Source organism: Anguilla anguilla, chromosome 1, assembly GCF_013347855.1.
Source record: "Anguilla anguilla isolate fAngAng1 chromosome 1, fAngAng1.pri, whole genome shotgun sequence".
NCBI lineage: Eukaryota > Metazoa > Chordata > Actinopteri > Anguilliformes > Anguillidae > Anguilla > Anguilla anguilla.
The window spans coordinates 81,206,825-81,226,089 of record NC_049201.1 but is presented as its reverse complement, the minus strand read 5'-3'; the positions used below and the strand labels follow the sequence as shown (position 1 = coordinate 81,226,089).

Here is a 19,265-nt window from a genome sequence, read left to right as displayed (position 1 = left end):
TTCAGATGAGACGTTAAACCGAGGTCCTGACTCTCTGTGGTCATTAAAGATCCCATGACACTTATCGCTAAGAGTAGGGGGTTCCCCGGCCAAATCCCAGATCTGGCACTTGCAAACTTGCCACTAAAAATCATCCCCAGATTTAATTGGCTAAATAAAATTTTCTCTCCATCTCCACCTTCGCTAATGTGTGGTGAGCGTTCTGGTGCAAAATGGCTGCCGTGCATCACCCAGGTGGGTGCTACACATTGGTGGTGGGTGAGGTGAGTTCCCCTTCACTGTAAAGCACTTTGAGCATTTGGAAAAGTGCTATATAAATGTAATTAATAATAATAATAATAACTTTCCATGAACATCAAATTTTAAATCTATGCTGGAGTTCAAATGTTAACGTTTTATTGATGTTCATATTTTTTATTAACATGACTGATCAGTAATGAATCAATGTTGTGCCAATTGCTAATTTGCTTTGTTGTGTGTGTGTGTGTTTGGGGGGGGGGGGGGGGGGGGGGCGGCTCTCTCTCTTTCCAGCAGTAAATCTAACCCTGTTAACCTTATTTAGGAGAACAGTGAACATAAAACAAATGATGATTGGCTAAGTTGAACCTGAAACACCATGTGATGTGATACAAACGTTAGAAGTGCTCAGAGGGACTGCCCCTCTGTGGGACTTCTGAACACACTCCTTGCTGTGTGAACTGCCTCCCCTTCTGCACAATACAAAATACCGATTGTTTACATGGATTTGTCCATAGATAAAATGATTTGGCTTGAAAAGTGCCAGTTACAATATTTTGATTCTTCTCCTGAAAATACCTCTCAATATCTGAGCCAAGCTGCCACATTCACTCTTTGTGTCATAGAAACACTTGGAGTTTTGGAGGCATGTTCTGGATGTGGGACAGGGACACATCTACATGAGCTCAATTTAAAAATGATGACCGCAGCAGTGGGGTTGAGTAATGTCACACAATACCATGGAATTACAGTGAAATTTCCCTTTATACTGACACTGGCTTTATAGGCCCCAGTTTCTCTTACTTTAGAATGTGCTGAATTATGAGGCATATCATCATCATGGCACCAGCACTGGCAGCTGCACCAATCAGCAGTGAGGTAATGAGAAAACCTGCATGAAGGACATGTCAGTTACATACCGAAAAACAGATTTGAAGAATGGAATTGTGTGGAACATAAAAATGGTTGTGTTCTAGAACCTGCCGTTCAAAGGCTTAATGTATTCCAAAAACAAAATAAAACAAAATACGTTTTGAGTCGGATATCAAATAATAATAATAATGTCACTTGCAGGACGAAAAGAAGAAAACATATTAGCACAGTTACAGCGTCATCATCAGTACTTTTACAAACCCTTAAATAAAACCATCAAAAGCTGCACCTCTGTATATTAGTGTGTGATGTATAAATATGTTAAAAAAGAGAAATGTGCTTCCATTTACCTGAGTGTTGCTGTGGAGACGGGACGTGGAGCTGGAGGCTGGAGTTGCCGAGAGTGTTGGTGCTGACACAGAGGAGACTGGGCGTGTCTCCCTGTGATTGGCGCATGGTGAGGGAGCTCCTCAGGCCTGTGTTACCCAGCTGCTCCTCCCTGATGACTCTCTCAGTAGAGTTAGTGACCCGCAGTCCAGACACACGCCACTCCATGCTGGGAGAGGGATTCCCACGGCTCTCACAGGAGCAGCTGATCTCTGCTGCAGTTCTGCTGCAGCTCCCAGAACCAGAGATCTGAGGCATGTCTGAACACAGGATCCACAGTTATTAATATGACAGCTGCACACATATAACTATAATATGATTTAAACAATTATATAATAGATGCACTGAACATACATATCACATTCAGCCGTACAGTTGTCGAGTTCTCCTTGCCATGTTCATTCTGTGCTTCACAGTAGTACTGTTCACTGCCACTGGACTCAGTCACATTGAAGGTGAGATTCTGTCCAGTTCCTACAGTGTTCATCTCTGTCCCATTCACTTTATACCAGGTGTAGTTCTGCACTGCTGGGTTGGCATTACTGTTGCAGGTCAGAGTCACAGAGCTGCCCTCTAACACTGAACCAGAGGGACTGACTGACACTGAGGTGTTCTTAGGAGGATCTGGAAAAAAATATTTGTTTTTTAAAAGGCAGTGTAGCAAGCTTCTCTATTGCTAATGAATCCAAGCATTGTCATATTTCTTCCCTCACTCATGATCAAAAATACCTTGGAATCTATATGGACAGAGGTGGGTAACCCGGCTTCAAAGGGTAAAAAGACTGACTATGTATTTGCTCCACCACCATGCACTAAACCAGCTGACTCTAATTAGCATAACTCTTCAGCATGATAGGAGACCTAATTATTGTAATCAGCTGGTTTAGTGCATGTTGGTGGAGCAAATACATGGTATATGGAGAAACACAACTAATTGACATAGTTAGACCCATAATGCCAAAAAATAGTTTGTACTGGTTTTTTTATAGTCATGTACAGATTATAGAAAAATGGAAAAATCATTAGATTTAGATTTTAGGAGAAAAGATAGCCTTTCAAATCATTTTACATTTTTTTCCCATGGGCTTTAGCAGACATCCTTATCCAAAGAAAGTTACTCAACTTTGGCTTTTTTACATTGTACCTATTTATATATCTGGATAAATACTGAAGCAGTTGAGTAAGTACACTCCTCAAGGGTGCAATGCAGTGCCCCACCCATGAATCAAACCCGCAACCTTTAGTTTGCAAGACCAGTTCATACCCATTATATTGAACTACCACCTGGCAATGTAACATAATCGAGAAAATCCAAAAAAATAATTGTGCTGTCTGCCTGATGTGACTCCTCTGAGAAACATCTTGATGTGCTAATCTGGCTTTCTAGTGTTGGAGGTCTAATGGTAAAAAGCACTGCATTCATATTTGTTGCTGTGGAAAAAACAGTTAAAGAGTAAGAGCAGAAGGTGATTGGTGATTGGAGAGCACAGACAACTACGGTGACAATGAATCACAGACATTCGCTGTGACTGTGGGTCACAGACCATAGCGGTAAATCACAGACACTCCAACAGTAAATCACAGATAACAGGCACAGAATCACAATGCACTGGGACTCTAAATACAGCACTCACACAGGACGTCTACATGGAGAGCACTGGGACTCTAAATACAGCACTCACACAGGACGTCTACATGGAGAGCATTGGGACTCTAAATACAGCACTCACACGGAGAGCACTGGGACTCTAAATACAGCACTCACACAGGACGTCTACACAGAGAGCACTGGGACTCTAAATACAGCACTCACACAGGACGTCTACATGGAGAGCACTGGGACTCTAAATACAGCACTCACACGGAGAGCACTGGGACTCTAAATACAGCACTCACACAGGACGTCTACACGGAGAGCACTGGGACTCTAAATACAGCGCTCACACAGGACGTCTACACGGAGAGCACTGGGACTCTAAATACAGCACTCACACAGGACGTCTACACGGAGAGCGGTGGAGTTTTGAGCGCTGATGGTGTTCTTGGCCTGGCACGTGTATTCCCCGGCGTCGCCTGCACTGATCTGCCAGAATCTGAGGTATCGCCCGTCAGACTGTCCGTTAGAAGGCACGGCAACCTCGGTCCTTCCTGGACCCCTCTGTCCACCAGGCTCTGTAATTGTGCGGAACCAGGTGTAGCCGTCGGGCTCAGGACGGGCGTTGGTCTCGCAGGTGAGGGTCAGGCTTTCGCCGGCCTTCACCCCTTTCTCACAACAGCTGGCCTTAATCTTTGTGCCTCTGGGTCCATCTGGGGGAAAAAAAGGGAATACATTATTTGTTTATATATACTGGCTAGGCAGATGACATGAACAGGCTGATCCTGGGCTGGATGGCCTGCGCTCGACATCGAAACACTCTTGTGTTCTCGCGTCTCACTGTCGTTCCACTGCGCATGACATGGTAAATGGACTGCATTTATATAGCGCTTTTATCCAAAGCGCTTTGCAATTGATGCCTCTGATTCACCCATTCACACACACACTCACACACTAACAGTGAAAGACTGCCATGCAAGGTACCAATCAGCTCGTTGGGAGGTTAGGGGGTTAGGTGTTTTGCTCAGGGACACGTTGACACGCCCCAGGGCGGGGGATCGAACCGGCAACCCTCCGATTGCCAGGCAACTGCTCTTACCTCCTGAGCTATGTTATATGAACGACTGCGGACTCACAGTTAACGGTGATCGTAACCTCCGGGGAATCCCCCGAGCCCGCGGAGTTTGAGGCTCGGCAGCGGTAAGACCCTCTGTCCTCGGGTCGTACGGCCGGGAAACGGAGCACTGGGCCAGTTTCGCGCAGGACGGTGTGGTCTCTGTACCGCATTCACACAGGACGTCTACACGGAGAGCACTGGGACTCTAAATACAGCACTCACACAGGACGTCTACACGGAGAGCACTGGGACTCTAAATACAGCACTCACACAGGACGTCTACACGGAGAGCACTGGGACTCTAAATACAGCACTCGGACAGGACCTCTACACGGAGAGCAGATTCCTTGCTAAAAAAATTCTGTTCACTTTTTTTCTTTTTCTTTTTTTTGTGGTATTAAAAATATTGACTAACGTAGCATAATCGTCATCGCGGGGAAATAGCTTGAAATCCTGTGGGATTGGGGTTGGGTGGGTTAAGTGGTGAACTTCCATCTCTGCGGTTGTGAGTTAATTTTAAAACACGGGCGACTCATAAGGTTGCCAGATTTAAAACGTGTCCAATGTGGACAGCATGCACGTGCCCACATTGGTGACAGGGCAGCTTAAAGCTTAGAGTAGGAAAGGAGGACAAACAGTGCAAATAGAAGATGGATTTCATTACAAACTAACGGCCAATTTTCAATCAATTATACAGAACAGTCATTTAATATTGTCTGGTCAAAACCGTCAGGCATCTGGCAACCTTGTACTGTACGTGTGACACAGTATTTCTATCAGAGTCCTTTGGATCATATTCACTGTACATTTTCGTGAATTGATTTAATTTTTACAAGCATCTGAAGTATTTGAAATTTATCAGAGCCCGTTCAAAACGTTCGACCCAGAGCTTATGCACATAGTAATGTGTAAAGAGCAGAGAAGATTTAGCAAACTTTGGCGCATACGCACGATCGAAACGTATCTCTATGGGGTCCGAGCTGCTGCTTGAGATCTCGTTTTCCGCGGAGCAGTAATAGATCCCTTCCTCATCGGAGCCTATCGTAAGATTTTGCCCGGGTCTGAGTAAAGTTTCCACGTTGACGTCCTTCTGTACGTGCCACATGTAACTCCGGATGGGAGGATAGCTCTGACTGCTGCACATCAAGGCCACAGTGCTTCCTTCGACAGGCCGCCCTCTGCTGGTCATATTGTGAATAACCCTTGTTTTTCTGGGCCCATCTGGATGGAGACAGAAATGAGAATGAGTATATTTATGTAGTAATATATTTTTGTACTTATAATAATAATAATAATAAAGCACAGCTTCTCTGCTACAGATTTGTCTGCATATAAGTACACAGAACCCATTTCACGTTTCACTCACACATTTATCAGACCTGAAGTATAAAAGTACTGAGGTCTGTTTAAAAAAGTACTTAAGTGTGTAAAAAAGAAAACACTGAAGGATCCGTCTGTATGAATTCAGCAAAACGTTTGTTTCACATTCGCGGTTGCCAACAGCCCAGCGTTGGTAAGGTCGTCCAGTATTTCAGCCAAAAATGGGTTTTCCCACCTGTCCCGTATGTCCATATTTACCTGCCATCAGTGAATTACAGCAATACACTGAAACAGGAAGCAGGTAACTAAAGAACCAAACCAACAGACAGATAGCACCCTTGTGAACGACCTTACAAATGCATGCTGTTATGTAGGCTAGCTTGCGCTGGAAATGTAGTTGATCTGATGAATAACCAATCCCCTCGACACATGCACTTGCATCATGAGCTGCAGGAGAATGCTGGCAACCGTTAATCACATTTACCGCATGTATGCCCCCTGTCATTGTATTAACTGCTTGACGACTTTGAAGGTTTTTTGGAATGTTTTTTCTAAATTCAAAGCCAGTGTTTTAGAACCCCATTGCATTTAATAACCAGCAGTGATTGTTACATCAGCATTAACATTTTCTGTTCAGAACATGCTATGCATACATTTTCACATATTTGTGATAGTACACCATAAAGCAGGGTTGCCCGATCCTGTTCCTGGAGATCTATCGTCCTGTAGGTGTTCGTTTCAACCCTAATTTGGCACACCTGATTCTACTGATTAGCAGCTCAATGAGATCTCTAGCTGTTGAATGAGGTGCGCTTCGTTAGGGTTGGAGATCCACCACCTACGGGATGGTCGATCTCCAGGAGCAGGGTGGGGTCGGCCCTGCCTTAAAAGGTTGATAGGCAGGTGACATAACTGGAACAGGCCCTCATAGAGCGGACAGGTGAGGGAGAGGCACTCACATCTTACAGTGACGTTGATGACGCTCGAGTTCCCCTCCCCGATTTTGTTTTGGGTCCTGCAGAGGTACTGTCCCGTGTGCTCCTCCGACAGATACCTGAGGGTCAGAACCGGGCCCTGGCCCACTTCCCGCGCCCCCCTGCCCGTCAGCTTGAACCAGGCGTAGGCGGCCACGCCAGGGTTGGACCGAGCCTCGCAGCTGAGATCCAGGTTCGTCTTTTCGTTCACCTCGCCTTCTGGGTTCGCCGTCGCACGGACGTCTTTGGGCGCATCTGCCGCGAAAATGAGAGAGACACGCCGAATTTACACCCCGCACCCCCACCCCCGTCGAATCCCATTTCAACACTGATTAACAGGGGAAAGAACTCCGCTGTGATAGGGCATCCTGCCTCGTAAAAAGTTGCATTTAAGTCCAGGGGTTCCCAGAATTTTTCCTGATGCGATCCCAAATGAATGTTCTCAAATTCACGTGACCCCCAGCACCCCACTCACACACACACCTTGTGCCTAACAACACCCGTGACTATATTGGCGCTGTACCACGACCTCTCACGCCTCGTTGCTTTATTGTAGTTGGGCTGTTGTGATGTTTGACATGTTGCAGCGTACAGCCATATACTTTAGAGATACAAAAAGATTTCTTTTATTTTGTTTTTCAAAATTTTCTAAATTTCCAGGTGACCCCATCCTCAAATCAGGTGACCCCCATGTAGGGTTGTGACCCACAGTTTAGGAATTACTGATTCACCCTTTCATTTAAAAACATGCTTTAAAATATTATTAAAATGAATTTATTTTAAATGTATTATGTTTGCATTTCGTATTAGCATTTTTCTTTAAATTAGAAGCGTTTTAGTATTTCACAAGGCTTTGCCTCCTTAAACTATTGATCATGAAAAAAAGCAAGTTGTGTGTTCTGGCTTTTTGAGACACGGGCTGTATCTTCACACAGGGTGAGGCAGGGAAAATCTGCTTTCTTATCGAGGGAGTCACGGGCTTCGAAAGTTTGGGAACCACCAGCCCCCCGGGATCTGCAATTGCCTCAACCACAAAGCCTCTAAAGTGGTGGAGGCATTCATTGCTTTACCAGTGGCACAGAGATATAAACCATGCTAAAAAAAGAACATGAGCGTGAACCCTTATTTTATTATGAAGTATGAATCGGCAGATATTTCAAACATGGGTATCGCACTCAGCATCTCCCCTTACTCTGGTAGCAGTTGCTATCTGCTAGTTGCAAAACTACTTGCAAGGTCAGGACTGCCTGTTACAAACTGATAGAGTGATGAGGAGACCGCACCAGCAGATACCCCTACGGGGCCACCAGGCACAAGGAACTGAAACAAGCATGACATTAGCATCTCAGGACTCCGCCCACTTACAGTGCACTACCAGGTCCTTTGTGGTTTCTTTCCACCCCTCAGAGTTGCTGGCCCGGCAGGTGTACCGGCCAGCGTGTTCGACAGACGCGTTGAAGGAGGCGGCGAGAGAGGTGCGTGTTGACTGGACCGTGGACTTTCCTTGGAGGCGTTTGGGGTGCTGGGACAGGTCAGAGAGGCGATCGGAGGAGGGCGGGGCCCAGGTCAGGGTGAGCTCGGACAGAGGGAAGCTCTCCACAGAGCAGTGGATGGTGACCAGGCTGTACTCTCTCGCCTCGTGATCCATGGACATGGTGAGGCCAGTAGGCCCGTCTGTGGGTGGGGAAACAGACGAGAGCCGAGACAGTAAGCCTGGGCAAAGACGTGGGGGGGGGGGGGGGGGGGGAGGAGAGGAGGGAAAGCGCTGTAACGTCACTCTGTATAACACAAGCAAACCTGGTTTCAGTGAAAACATGACCAGAAAAACACTGTGACAGCACAGCACAGACTCTGACAGGAAAGCACAGACAACACAGCAGACTGTGACTTATGACAACACAAACTGTGATCGCATGGAAAAAACAGTCAAAGAGTAAGAGCAGAGAACGGATGGTGATTGGAGAGCACAGACAACTATGGTGACAATGAATCACAGACATTCGCTGTGACTGTGGGTCACAGACCATAGCGGTGAATCACAGACACCCCAACAGTAAATCACAGATCGATAACAGTCACAGGCTGGGTATTCACAATGCGCTGGGACTCTAAATACAGCACTCACACAGGACGTCTACACGGAGAGCACTGGGACTCTAAATACAGCACTCACACAGGACGTCTACACGGAGAGCACTGGGACTCTAAATACAGAACTCACACAGGACGTCTACACGGAGAGCACTGAGACTCTAAATACAGCACTCACACAGGACGTCTACACGGAGAGCACTGGGACTCTAAATACAGCACTCACACAGGACGTCTACACGGAGAGCACTGGGACTCTAAATACAGCACTCACACAGGACGTCTACACGGAGAGCACTGGGACTCTAAATACAGCACTCACACAGGACGTCTACACGGAGAGCACTGGGACTCTAAATACAGCACTCACACAGGACGTCTACACGGAGAGCACTGGGACTCTAAATACAGCACTCACACAGGACGTCTACACGGAGAGCACTGGGACTCTAAATACAGCACTCACACAGGACGTCTACACGGAGAGCACTGGGACTCTAAATACAGCACTCACACAGGACGTCTACACGGAGAGCACTGGGACTCTAAATACAGCACTCACACAGGACGTCTACACGGAGAGCACTGGGACTCTAAATACAGCACTCACACAGGACGTCTACACGGAGAGCACTGGGACTCTAGATACAGCACTCACACAGGACGTCTACACGGAGAGCACTGGGACTCTAAATACAGCACTCACACAGGACGTCTACACGGAGAGCGGTGGATTTTTCAGCACTGATGATGTTCTTGGCCTGGCACGTGTATTCCCCGGCGTCGCCTGCACTGATGCGCCAGAATCTGAGGTCTCGCCCGTCAGACTGTCCGTTAGAAGGCACGGCCACCTTGGTCCTTCTTGGACCCCTCTGTCCACCAGGCTCTGTAATCGTGCGGAACCAGGTGTAGCCGTCGGGCTCAGGACGGGCGTTAGTCTCGCAGGTGAGCGTCAGGCTTTCGCCGGCCTTCACCCCTCCCTGACAACAGCTGGCCCTAATCTTTGTGCCTCTGGGTCCATCTGGGGGAAAAAAAGGAAATACATTATTTGTTTACCAAATACACTGGCTAGGCAGGACAACATGAACAGGCCGATCCTGGGCTGGACGGCCTGCGCTCGACATCGAAACACTCTCGTGTTCTTGTGTTCTCGCGTTCTCGCGTCTCCATGTCGCTGCCGTTCCACTGAGCATGACATGAGCAGCTGTGGCGGACTCACAGTTAACGGTGATCGTAACCTCCGGGGAATCCCCCGAGCCCGCGGAGTTTGAGGCTTTGCAGCGGTAAGAGCCTCTGTCCTCGGGTCGTACGGCCGGGAAACGGAGCACTGGGCCAGTTTCGAGCAGGACGGTGTGGTCTCTGTACCGCACTCACACAGGACGTCTACACAGAGAGCACTGGGACTCTAAATACAGCACTCACACAGGACGTCTACACGGAGAGCACTGGGACTCTAAATACAGCACTCGGACAGGACCTCTACACGGAGAGAAGATTCCTTGCTGAAAAATTCTGGTCACTTTCATTCTTTTTCTTTTTTTTTGTGGTATTAAAAATATTGACTAACGTAGCATAATCGTCATTGCGGGGAAATAGCATGAAATCCTGTGGGATTGGGGTTGGGTGGGTTAAGTGGTGAACTTCCATCTCTGGGGTTGTGAGTTAATTTTAAAACATGGGTGACTCATAAGGTTGCCAGATTTAAAACGTGTCCAATGTGGACAGCATGCACATGCCCACATTGGTGACAGGGCAGCTTAAAGCTTAGAGTAGGAAAGGAGGACAAACAGTCTGACAGTGCAAATAGAAGATGGATTTCAGTACAAACTTACAGCCAATTTTCAATCAGTTATTCAGAACAGTCATTTAATATTGTCTGGTCAAAACCGTCTGGCATCTGGCAACCTTATGTACGTGTGACACAGTATTTCTATCAGAGTCCTTTGGATCATATTCATTGTACACTTTCGTGAATTGGTTTAATTTTTACAAGCATCTGAAGTATTTGAAATTTATCAGAGCCCGTTCAAAACGTGTGACCCAAAGCTTATCTGCACATAGTAATGTGTAAAGAGCAGAGAAGATTTAGCAAACTTTGGCGCATACGCACGATCGAAACGTATCTCTATGGGGTCCGAGCTGCTGCTTGAGATCTCGTTTTCCGCGGTGCAGTAATAGATCCCTTCCTCGTCGGAGCCTATCGTAAGATTTTGCCCGTGTCTGAGTAAAGTTTCCGCGTTGTCCTTCTGTACATGCCACTCGTAACTCCGGATGGGAGGATAGCTCTGACTGCTGCACATCAAGGCCACAGCGCTTCCTTCGACAGGCCGCCCCCTGCTGGTCATATTGTGAATAACCACTGGTTTTCTGGGCCCATCTGGACGGAGACAGAAATGAGAATGAGTATATTTATGTAGTAATATATTTTTGTACTTATAATAATAATAATAAAGCACAGCTTCTCTGCTACATATTTGTCTGCATATAAGTACACAGAACCCATTTCACGTTTCACTCACACATTTATCAGAACTGAAGAATAAAAGTACTGAGGTCTGATTAAAAAAGTACTTAAGTGTGTAAAAAAGAAAACACTGAAGGATCCGTCTGTATGAATTCAGCAAAACGTTTGTTTCACATTCACGGTTGCCAACAGCCCAGCGTTGGTAAGGTCGTCCAGTATTTCAGCCAAAAATGGGTTTTCCCACCTGTCCCGTATGTCCATATTTACCTGCCATCAGTGAATTACAGCAATACACTGAAACAGGAAGCAGGTAACTAAAGAACCAAACCAACAGACAGATAGCACCCTTGTGAACGACCTTACAAATGCAGGCTGTTATGTAGGCTAGCTTGCGCTGGAAATGTAGTTGATCTGATGAATAACCAATCCCCTCGACACATGCACTTGCATCATGAGCTGCAGGAGAATGCTGGCAACCCTTTAAATCACATTTACCGCACATATGCCTCCTGCCATTGTATTAACTGCTTGACGACTTTGAAGGTTTTTTGGAATGTTTTTTCTAAATTCAAAGCCAGTGTTTTAGAACCCCATTGCATTTAATAACCAGCAGTGATTGTTATATCAGCATTAACATTTTCTGTTCAGAACATGCTATGCATACATTTTCACATATTTGTGATAGTACACCATAAAGCAGGGTTGCCCGATCCTGTTCCTGGAGATCTATCGTCCTGTAGGTCTTCGTTTCAACCCTAATTTGGCACACCTGATTCTGCTGATTAGCAGCTCAATGAGATCTCTAGCTGTTGAATGAGGTGCGCTTCGTTAGGGTTGGAGATCCACCACCTACGGGATGGTAGATCTCCAGGAGCAGGGTGGGGTCAGCCCTGCCTTAAAAGGTTGATAGGCAGGTGACATAACTGGAACAGGCCCTCATAGAGCGGACAGGTGAGGGAGAGGCACTCACATCTTACAGTGACTTTGATGACGCTCGAGTTCCCCTCCCCGATTTCGTTTCGGGTCCTGCAGAAGTACTGTCCCGTGTGCGCCTCCGACAGATACCTGAGGGTCAGAACCCGGCCTTTGCCCACTTCCTCCGCCCCCCTGCCCGTCAGCATGAACCAGGTGTAGGCGGCCACGCCAGGGTTGGACCGAGCCTCGCAGCTGAGATCCAGGTTCGTCTTTTCGTTCACCTCGCCTCCTGGGTTCCCCGTCGCACGGACGTCTTTGGGCGCATCTGCCGCGAAAATGAGAGAGACACGCCGAAATTTACACCCCGCACCCCCACCCCCGTCGAATCCCATTTCAACACTGATTAACAGGGGAAAGAACTCCGCTGTGATAGGGCATCCTGCCTCGTAAAAAGTTGCATTTAAGTCCAGGGGTTCCCAGAATCTTTCCTGATGCGATCCCAAATGAATGTTCTCAAATTCACGTGACCCCCAGCACCCCACTCACACACACACCTCGTGCCTAACAACACCCGTGACTATATTGGCGCTGCACCACGACCTCTCACGCCTCGTTGCTTTATTGTAGTTGGGCTGTTGTGATGTTTGACATGTTGCAGCGTACAGCCATATACTTTAGAGATACAAAAAGATTTCTTTTATTTTGTTTTTCAAAATTTTCTAAATTTCCAGGTGACCCAGTTGTGTGTTTTGGCTTTTTGAGACATGGGCTGTACAGCACTTGAGTTAATCAGTTCTTAATCAATCAGAATTTACTTAATCAATGGTTAAACAACTTACATAACGTCTACACAGAGAGCACTGGGACTCTAAATACAGCACTCACACAGGACGTCTACACGGAGAGCACTGAGACTCTAAACACAGCACTCACACAGGACGTCTACACGGAGAGCACTAGGACTCTAAATACAGCACTCACACAGGACGTCTACACGGAGAGCACTGGGACTCTAAATACAGCACTCACACAGGACGTCTACACGGAGAGCACTGAGACTCTAAATACAGCACTCACACAGGACGTCTACACGGAGAGCACTGGGACTCTAAATACAGCACTCACACAGGACGTCTACACGGAGAGCACTGGGACTCTAAATACAGCACTCACACAGGACGTCTACACGGAGAGCACTGGGACTCTAAATACAGCACTCACACAGGACGTCTACACGGAGAGCACTGGGACTCTAAATACAGCACTCACACAGGACGTCTACACAGAGAGCACTGAGACTCTAAATACAGCACTCACACAGGACGTCTACACGGAGAGCACTGGGACTCTAAATACAGCACTCACACAGGACGTCTACACGGAGAGCACTGGGACTCTAAATACAGCACTCACACAGGACGTCTACACGGAGAGAACTGGGACTCTAAATACAGCGCTCACACAGGACGTCTACACAGAGAGAACTGGGACTCTAAATACAGCACTCACACAAGACGTCTACACGGAGAGCACTGGGACTCTAAATACAGCACTCACACAGGACGTCTACACGGAGAGCACTGGGACTCTAAATACAGCACTCACACAGGACGTCTACACGGAGAGCACTGGGACTCTAAATACAGCACTCACACAGGACGTCTACATGGAGAGCACTGGGACTCTAAATACAGAACTCACACAGGACGTCTACACAGAGAGCACTGGGACTCTAAATACAGCACTCACACAGGACGTCTACACGGAGAGCACTGGGACTCTAAATACAGCACTCACACAGGACGTCTACACAGAGAGCACTGGGACTCTAAATACAGCACTCACACAGGACGTCTACACGGAGAGCACTGGGACTCTAAATACAGCACTCACACAGGACGTCTACACGGAGAGCACTGGGACTCTAAATACAGCACTCACACAGGACGTCTACACGGAGAGCACTGGGACTCTAAATACAGCACTCACACAGGACGTCTACACGGAGAGAACTGGGACTCTAAATACAGCACTCACACAGGACGTATACACGGAGAGCACTGGGACTCTAAATACAGCACTCACACAGGACGTCTACACGGAGAGCACTGGGACTCTAAATACAGCACTCACACAAGATGTCTACATGGAGAGCGGTGGAGTTTTGTGCGCTGATGATGTTCTTGGCCTGGCATGTGCATTCCCCAAACTAATCGACAGCAGGTAAAACTTTGTGGGACATACAGGGACACAAGGTCATACTCAATGGGTGTCACATAAGGGACATGACATTTTTGGCACATACAGGGCAGCCCTGGACAGACATGACAGGTTGCCATTTTTTCGTAATAAATGTATCATGCAGAACACAAGGGATATTAGCTGCACACTGTGTATTGCTAATGGGGATCCTAAATAAATAAATAAATAAATAAAAAAAGAAGAAAGATTTCTGTAAAATGGAAAAAAATGCACAGAGACTGGATCAACAGCATTGTGGGTAATTCAGATATCAGTCATGTGTATAACGTAGCTTCGGTGTCTCTGATATGAAGATTGCAGCATCGGCGGGTAAAACAATAAAAATGAAAATTATGTGGCTTACATTCCACGGCCAGCGTGATGTTTCTGGAGGCGCACGCCTCGTTGCTCGGCGACGGCCAACAGGAGAACTCCACCCCGTCATGTGACCAGTCCGCTTCGAAGCGCAGCTGGGCTGTTTTCGCACCCTGGGTGTCGGGGCCTTCACTGGAGGCCAGGCCTGGCCCTGAGCTACGCCACTCGGGGCTGTTCTGGCAGGGCCCCACGGTGGAGCACCGCAAAATCACCTCTGCCCCCGCCTGGACCAGCTCCGGCCCTGTTACGCTGACCTGGCAAGGGTTCTCTGCAGAGGTTCGACAGGGGAAGATCGTTATGATGATGAAGATGGTGATGATGATGATGATGATTACGATCATGAATATGATGATGAAGATGATTAAGATGAGGATGATGGTGACTATGATGAAGAAGATGATGATGATGATGATTATCATCAGTTTCATCATCATGTGTTAATCTGTGATGGATTTATTTAGTTGCCTAAAGACTATTTTTGTCATGTTCTGGGCTTCTTTGTCTGAGGAAAGCGTGCAGCCCCCTCTGCTCTGGGGCCTATCATTGTAAAGCAACGCGCGGCTTCTTGGCTGGCTCGTACGACCATCGTGAATGTGAGTAATTGTACACAGTCCCTCATGAAATACATAAATGCAGATGCGCATGGTGATAATGAGATGATATCTGTGTTTAAGTGAGCCCAGAACAAAATAAGACCAAACCAGCTTAATTACATAGCAGCCATCTGCAAATATAAGCAAAAGCATTACTGTGGGTAACCTTGAAGTGTGTCCCTTCAGGGTTTCAGGTTGTGAATATCTGAAATGTTTCTAAACTGTTTTAAATCATCAGTCCTATATCTGGCATACTAATGAGGACAATGCTGACAGTTTTGCCAGTAGCTGGTTAAGGGACAACAGCTATCAGCATTTATATTGCACACAGATTCCTTACAAATACATCACTGTTGGTAACTGAAGCATGCTTCTTCTGGATTGCCGGTTGTGCGTCTTTGCAACGACTACAGCATAAATCCAATACCAGACAAATACTTTTCATACAGTAGACAATTAGACAACTACTAGATGGTGAAAATGAAGGGGCCTATATATATATATATATATATATATATATATATATATATCATTGCAAAAGAACTTACTCTGAACCTCAAGACTCATTTCAGGCTTGCTGCTCTTTTTCACTGTGTAAGGAGGATAAGGTTTATCATAGTATCTAACCGAGTACTTTCCGCTGTCTTCCAGTGTCAGGTTACTGATGGTCAATTTGTGTAAATTGCCAGTGGAACCCACAGACACTCTGTTTTCAAATTCACTCGCGTTGTGTTTGTCAGGTTTGAGGCTGTGCACGATCGTGCCCTCATAATCATTTGCCTCCTTATTCCACACGGCGTCCTTCAACCAAACAATGTACCCAGGATCCCCTATACCGGACAGAGTGAAGTTGAACGTCACACAGGAACCCTCTTTCGCCGTCATCTCACTGAAACTGCAAGCAGAGTCTTGCGGTAGAAAAGGAGAGAGAGAGAGAGCGAGAGAGAGAGAGAGAGAGAGAGAGAGAGAGAGAAATAGGAACCATTAGAGCAGTCAGTCTGCCTCTAAAGTGGAATTTTCTGTTCTTAATATTGCACTGTTGGATTGCAGCAGAAAGATAATCCTCAGAAGTTATTGTGTTCATTCGTCAAACCGTGGTTTCTAGTAACAAGGACCGATTTCTACTGGGGAAAAAAATGGTTACGAGTGAAGTTTGTCAGTGACAGAGATAAGGGCATAACGAAACGTGCAAGGGACAGGGATGTCGTAGCAGGTACATACCACCAATCAGAAAGAGGACCATGGCCCAGAAAGAGATCATGATGAACCTTCCTTTATCAGTGTGAGAAATCTGGAAAAGAAGACACTGTGAACCCACTTATGAAGTGTGTGTGTGTGTGTGTGTGTGTGTGTGTGTGTGTGTCTATGTCTGTGTGTGTATGTGCATGCATGTGCGTATGTATGTGTGTGGAGATGTGTGTGCATGTGTTGGCATGCATGCATGGGTGTGTGCCTGTATGTGCTTGCATATACGTGGGTACATGTGTGTGAATATGTGTGTATGGGTGTGCACGCACGTGTGTGTGTGTGTGTGTGTGAGTATGCATGGTTGTGAGTCTGTGTATATGCATGCATATGCATGTATACGTGTGTGTGAATATGTGTGTACGTGTGTGTGTTTTGTACAGTATACACATGTGTGCAGGTGTGCATGCCTGTGTGTGTCTTGGTGTAGGTGTACCACAGCTGTGAGTGAGTCATTCTCAGCTCTGTGGTTCCTAATCAGATCATCAGATCACTGGTTTGATGCAAACCCCCCCTCCCCTCTGCCCCCCTGCGCTCCCTGCCCCCACCCCCCTTTCCTGAAAGTGGGTTATGGTTGGACCTGTCACGTGTGTTGATGATGAAGAACACCAGTCTTAAAAACACTTTCACTGTTTGTTTTATGTAAGATTTAACTTTCCAAAATCAGGAAATATAAAGAGTGCTCTTGGCTGTGCCAGCTCTGCTCCTTGCATAGTAGAGCCGTATCATGGCTCACAACACAGTTAATGCAGACTGCAGCCGATTAAAAAAACATTATTTAATTAATTGCAGTCCAAGACACCATTCTCTGTTGTGATCAATCTACGCAGCCTACTCTTTCCTAGTACACCCAGAAAGATCAGCATCTGAATAAAATAAACATCTTACGCAAGGATGTGTTGTACAAGCAGGGATCCACACAGGATTTGAGTCAAAAGCACGTCATATCTCCACAGTATCTCCACTAGTAATTTGCTAAAATATTAATATGTACAGTTAATATATGTTAATATTTTTGAATAAGAATATTTTACTGAAAACCTTGAGTGCATATCTTTCCTGAATGGAATTACTAAATTATTTAGATCAATGCACCTCTATTTTGAACTCAAAAGGCCACAACAACAGCAAAGTCAATTTCTATTTAAAGCGATAACACTTGCTATTTGCTTTCCCAGACCAGAAACAAGGCAGAGTACAGACAAATGCTACTAAACTCACAAACATTCAAATGAAATGTTCATAACTGTTGTAGCAATGGCATTGACACCTGTACCTGGAGGGGGGGTAGAGAGACAACCCCATCAGAAACAGAAATGGTGGAAATCATTTACCCATGAAAGAATTGTAAAAGTGGCTGCTTACCTACAAGTTGGATGTGACAGAGGATTAGAAATCAGCTACAGTTAATCTGGATGTACTATGTCCTTATCGTAAAATGACTGAAACTTAATAATGGCCCCTCTTCCTTAGACAGGAAATATACACAAACAGAACTCCCCTACTCGCCAGTGCATTTTCACAGTTTAGCCAAGTGTCAAAAGTTTTTTTCTTAAATTGGTCGCGAAGAATTCAGTTCCTCAATCTGCCCCCCCGACTGCAGCCGCCACCACCCTTTCCGCATCGGCGGCCATGGTGGCGAAGGAGCCGCTGGCGGACTTGGCGGTCACGGGCAGTGCTATCTCCACCACGCGGGCACCGGTGGGCTTCTGCTTCTCTGCGGCCGCCAGCAGCTTCTTCACGGCACTCTTGGTGACCTCCCGGAAGAGGGGGCAGGCGCGCAGGGCCTTGAGCCGCACCCCGTCCTGCCCCTGTCGGCGGGCCAGCCCCTCCAGCGTCGCGTCGTCCAGGCCCAGCGAGTCGCATGCCTTGCTCAGGATCCGCACCCCCACGCCGGCGTCCACCGCGGAGGACACCAGGGGCACGGGGATGGCCGAAACGCCGCCCGAGAGTGAGGCCGCCACCCACACCAGCGCCTTGAGGGCGTCCCGCTTTCAGGTCACCATGGCGACGGACAGGGCCGGAAGGGCCAGGAGGAGGGCGGCAGCCTTGACCTCCGGGACGTCCCGCCACATTTCCTCCAGGAGTTCGGGGAAGTCCAGGGTCTCCAAGGCGGTGCCACGTACCAGGAAGACCCTTGGGGAAGCCAGGCCCTCCGACTCCAACGCCTCCTGGCTGGCTTTCCGCCTAGGTTCCATGGACTCCCGCGAATCGCGCTAAGAGGCCAGCAAGGCGAAGTACAAAGCCTCCCTCTGGAGCGATCTGGCCTCCCGCCACACGAGGGAGCTGTTGCTGCAAAACCGCATCCGAGAGGACGTCACGATGACGGCATTGTAGCGCAGGAACTTGACTTTCTCCATGTACTCCTCTGGGTCAAAGGGCGAGCCATCAGGGACCATGGGCAGGTCCCACAGTCGGAAGTCGGGGTGTTTGGGGTTTGGGTAAACTGTCAGCTCCTCTTGGGGGCTGGGGGAGGGGAACTGGGCCGCCCCACCGTCTCCGGGCGTCTCCGGGCCCCAGGCCGTGGAGGGAGTTGAGGATGGCGGTTTTCTCCGGGCTGCTCTCCCCCACCACGGCAATGTTCACCCTGCTGATGAGGTCCTCCACCGCCTCCTTCACCTTGGAGAGCCCCTTCTTCTCAATGGACTCCTTCAGCACCTCCAGGAGGTTCAGGCTGCTCAGCACGTCCGCCATGGAATCCGTCCTCAGCTGCAAAAAAACCAGACACCAACAAAATGACAAATCGCACTATTTGTCAGGAGTGGCCTGGTCCTGATCCCCAGAGGTCCAGGGTCTGCTGGTTTTTGTTTTTGCCTAAAAAACGAAAGCCTAGAAACCA

General features: G+C 47.4%; 2 protein-coding genes and 1 pseudogene across 6 annotated transcripts in view; all 3 read right to left on the bottom strand.

Annotated features, from left to right (window-relative positions):
• The window catches only part of LOC118226844 (carcinoembryonic antigen-related cell adhesion molecule 5-like), a 67,371-nt gene extending 49,424 nt beyond the window's left edge, over positions 1 to 17,947 (bottom strand). Inside the window, exons 1-12 of one of the 5 annotated variants that reach the window (XM_035416823.1) lie at positions 17,792 to 17,946; positions 16,403 to 16,472; positions 15,730 to 16,089; positions 14,578 to 14,856; positions 9,300 to 9,614; positions 7,868 to 8,176; positions 6,488 to 6,757; positions 5,160 to 5,429; positions 3,490 to 3,804; positions 1,852 to 2,121; positions 1,461 to 1,757; positions 1,042 to 1,129 (exon numbers count right to left, since the gene is read on the bottom strand). In XM_035416823.1, the coding sequence (XP_035272714.1) occupies positions 1,042 to 1,129; positions 1,461 to 1,757; positions 1,852 to 2,121; positions 3,490 to 3,804; positions 5,160 to 5,429; positions 6,488 to 6,757; positions 7,868 to 8,176; positions 9,300 to 9,614; positions 14,578 to 14,856; positions 15,730 to 16,089; positions 16,403 to 16,442 (2,813 nt within the window). In that variant the 5' untranslated portion in view covers positions 16,443 to 16,472; positions 17,792 to 17,946. Of the gene's footprint in view, positions 1 to 1,041; positions 1,130 to 1,460; positions 1,758 to 1,851; positions 2,122 to 3,489; positions 3,805 to 5,159; positions 5,430 to 6,487; positions 6,758 to 7,867; positions 8,177 to 9,299; positions 9,615 to 14,577; positions 14,857 to 15,729; positions 16,090 to 16,402; positions 16,473 to 17,791 lie in introns of all 5 variants that reach the window. The other 4 variants (XM_035416814.1, XM_035416807.1, XM_035416831.1 and 1 more) reach the window with 4 other exon arrangements.
• LOC118226904 (B-cell receptor CD22-like) overlaps positions 1 to 19,265 on the bottom strand; it is a 135,633-nt gene that overhangs the window by 64,746 nt on the left and 51,622 nt on the right. The gene's annotated exons all lie outside the window — the stretch shown is intronic.
• LOC118227014 lies at positions 17,971 to 19,120 on the bottom strand (annotated as a pseudogene).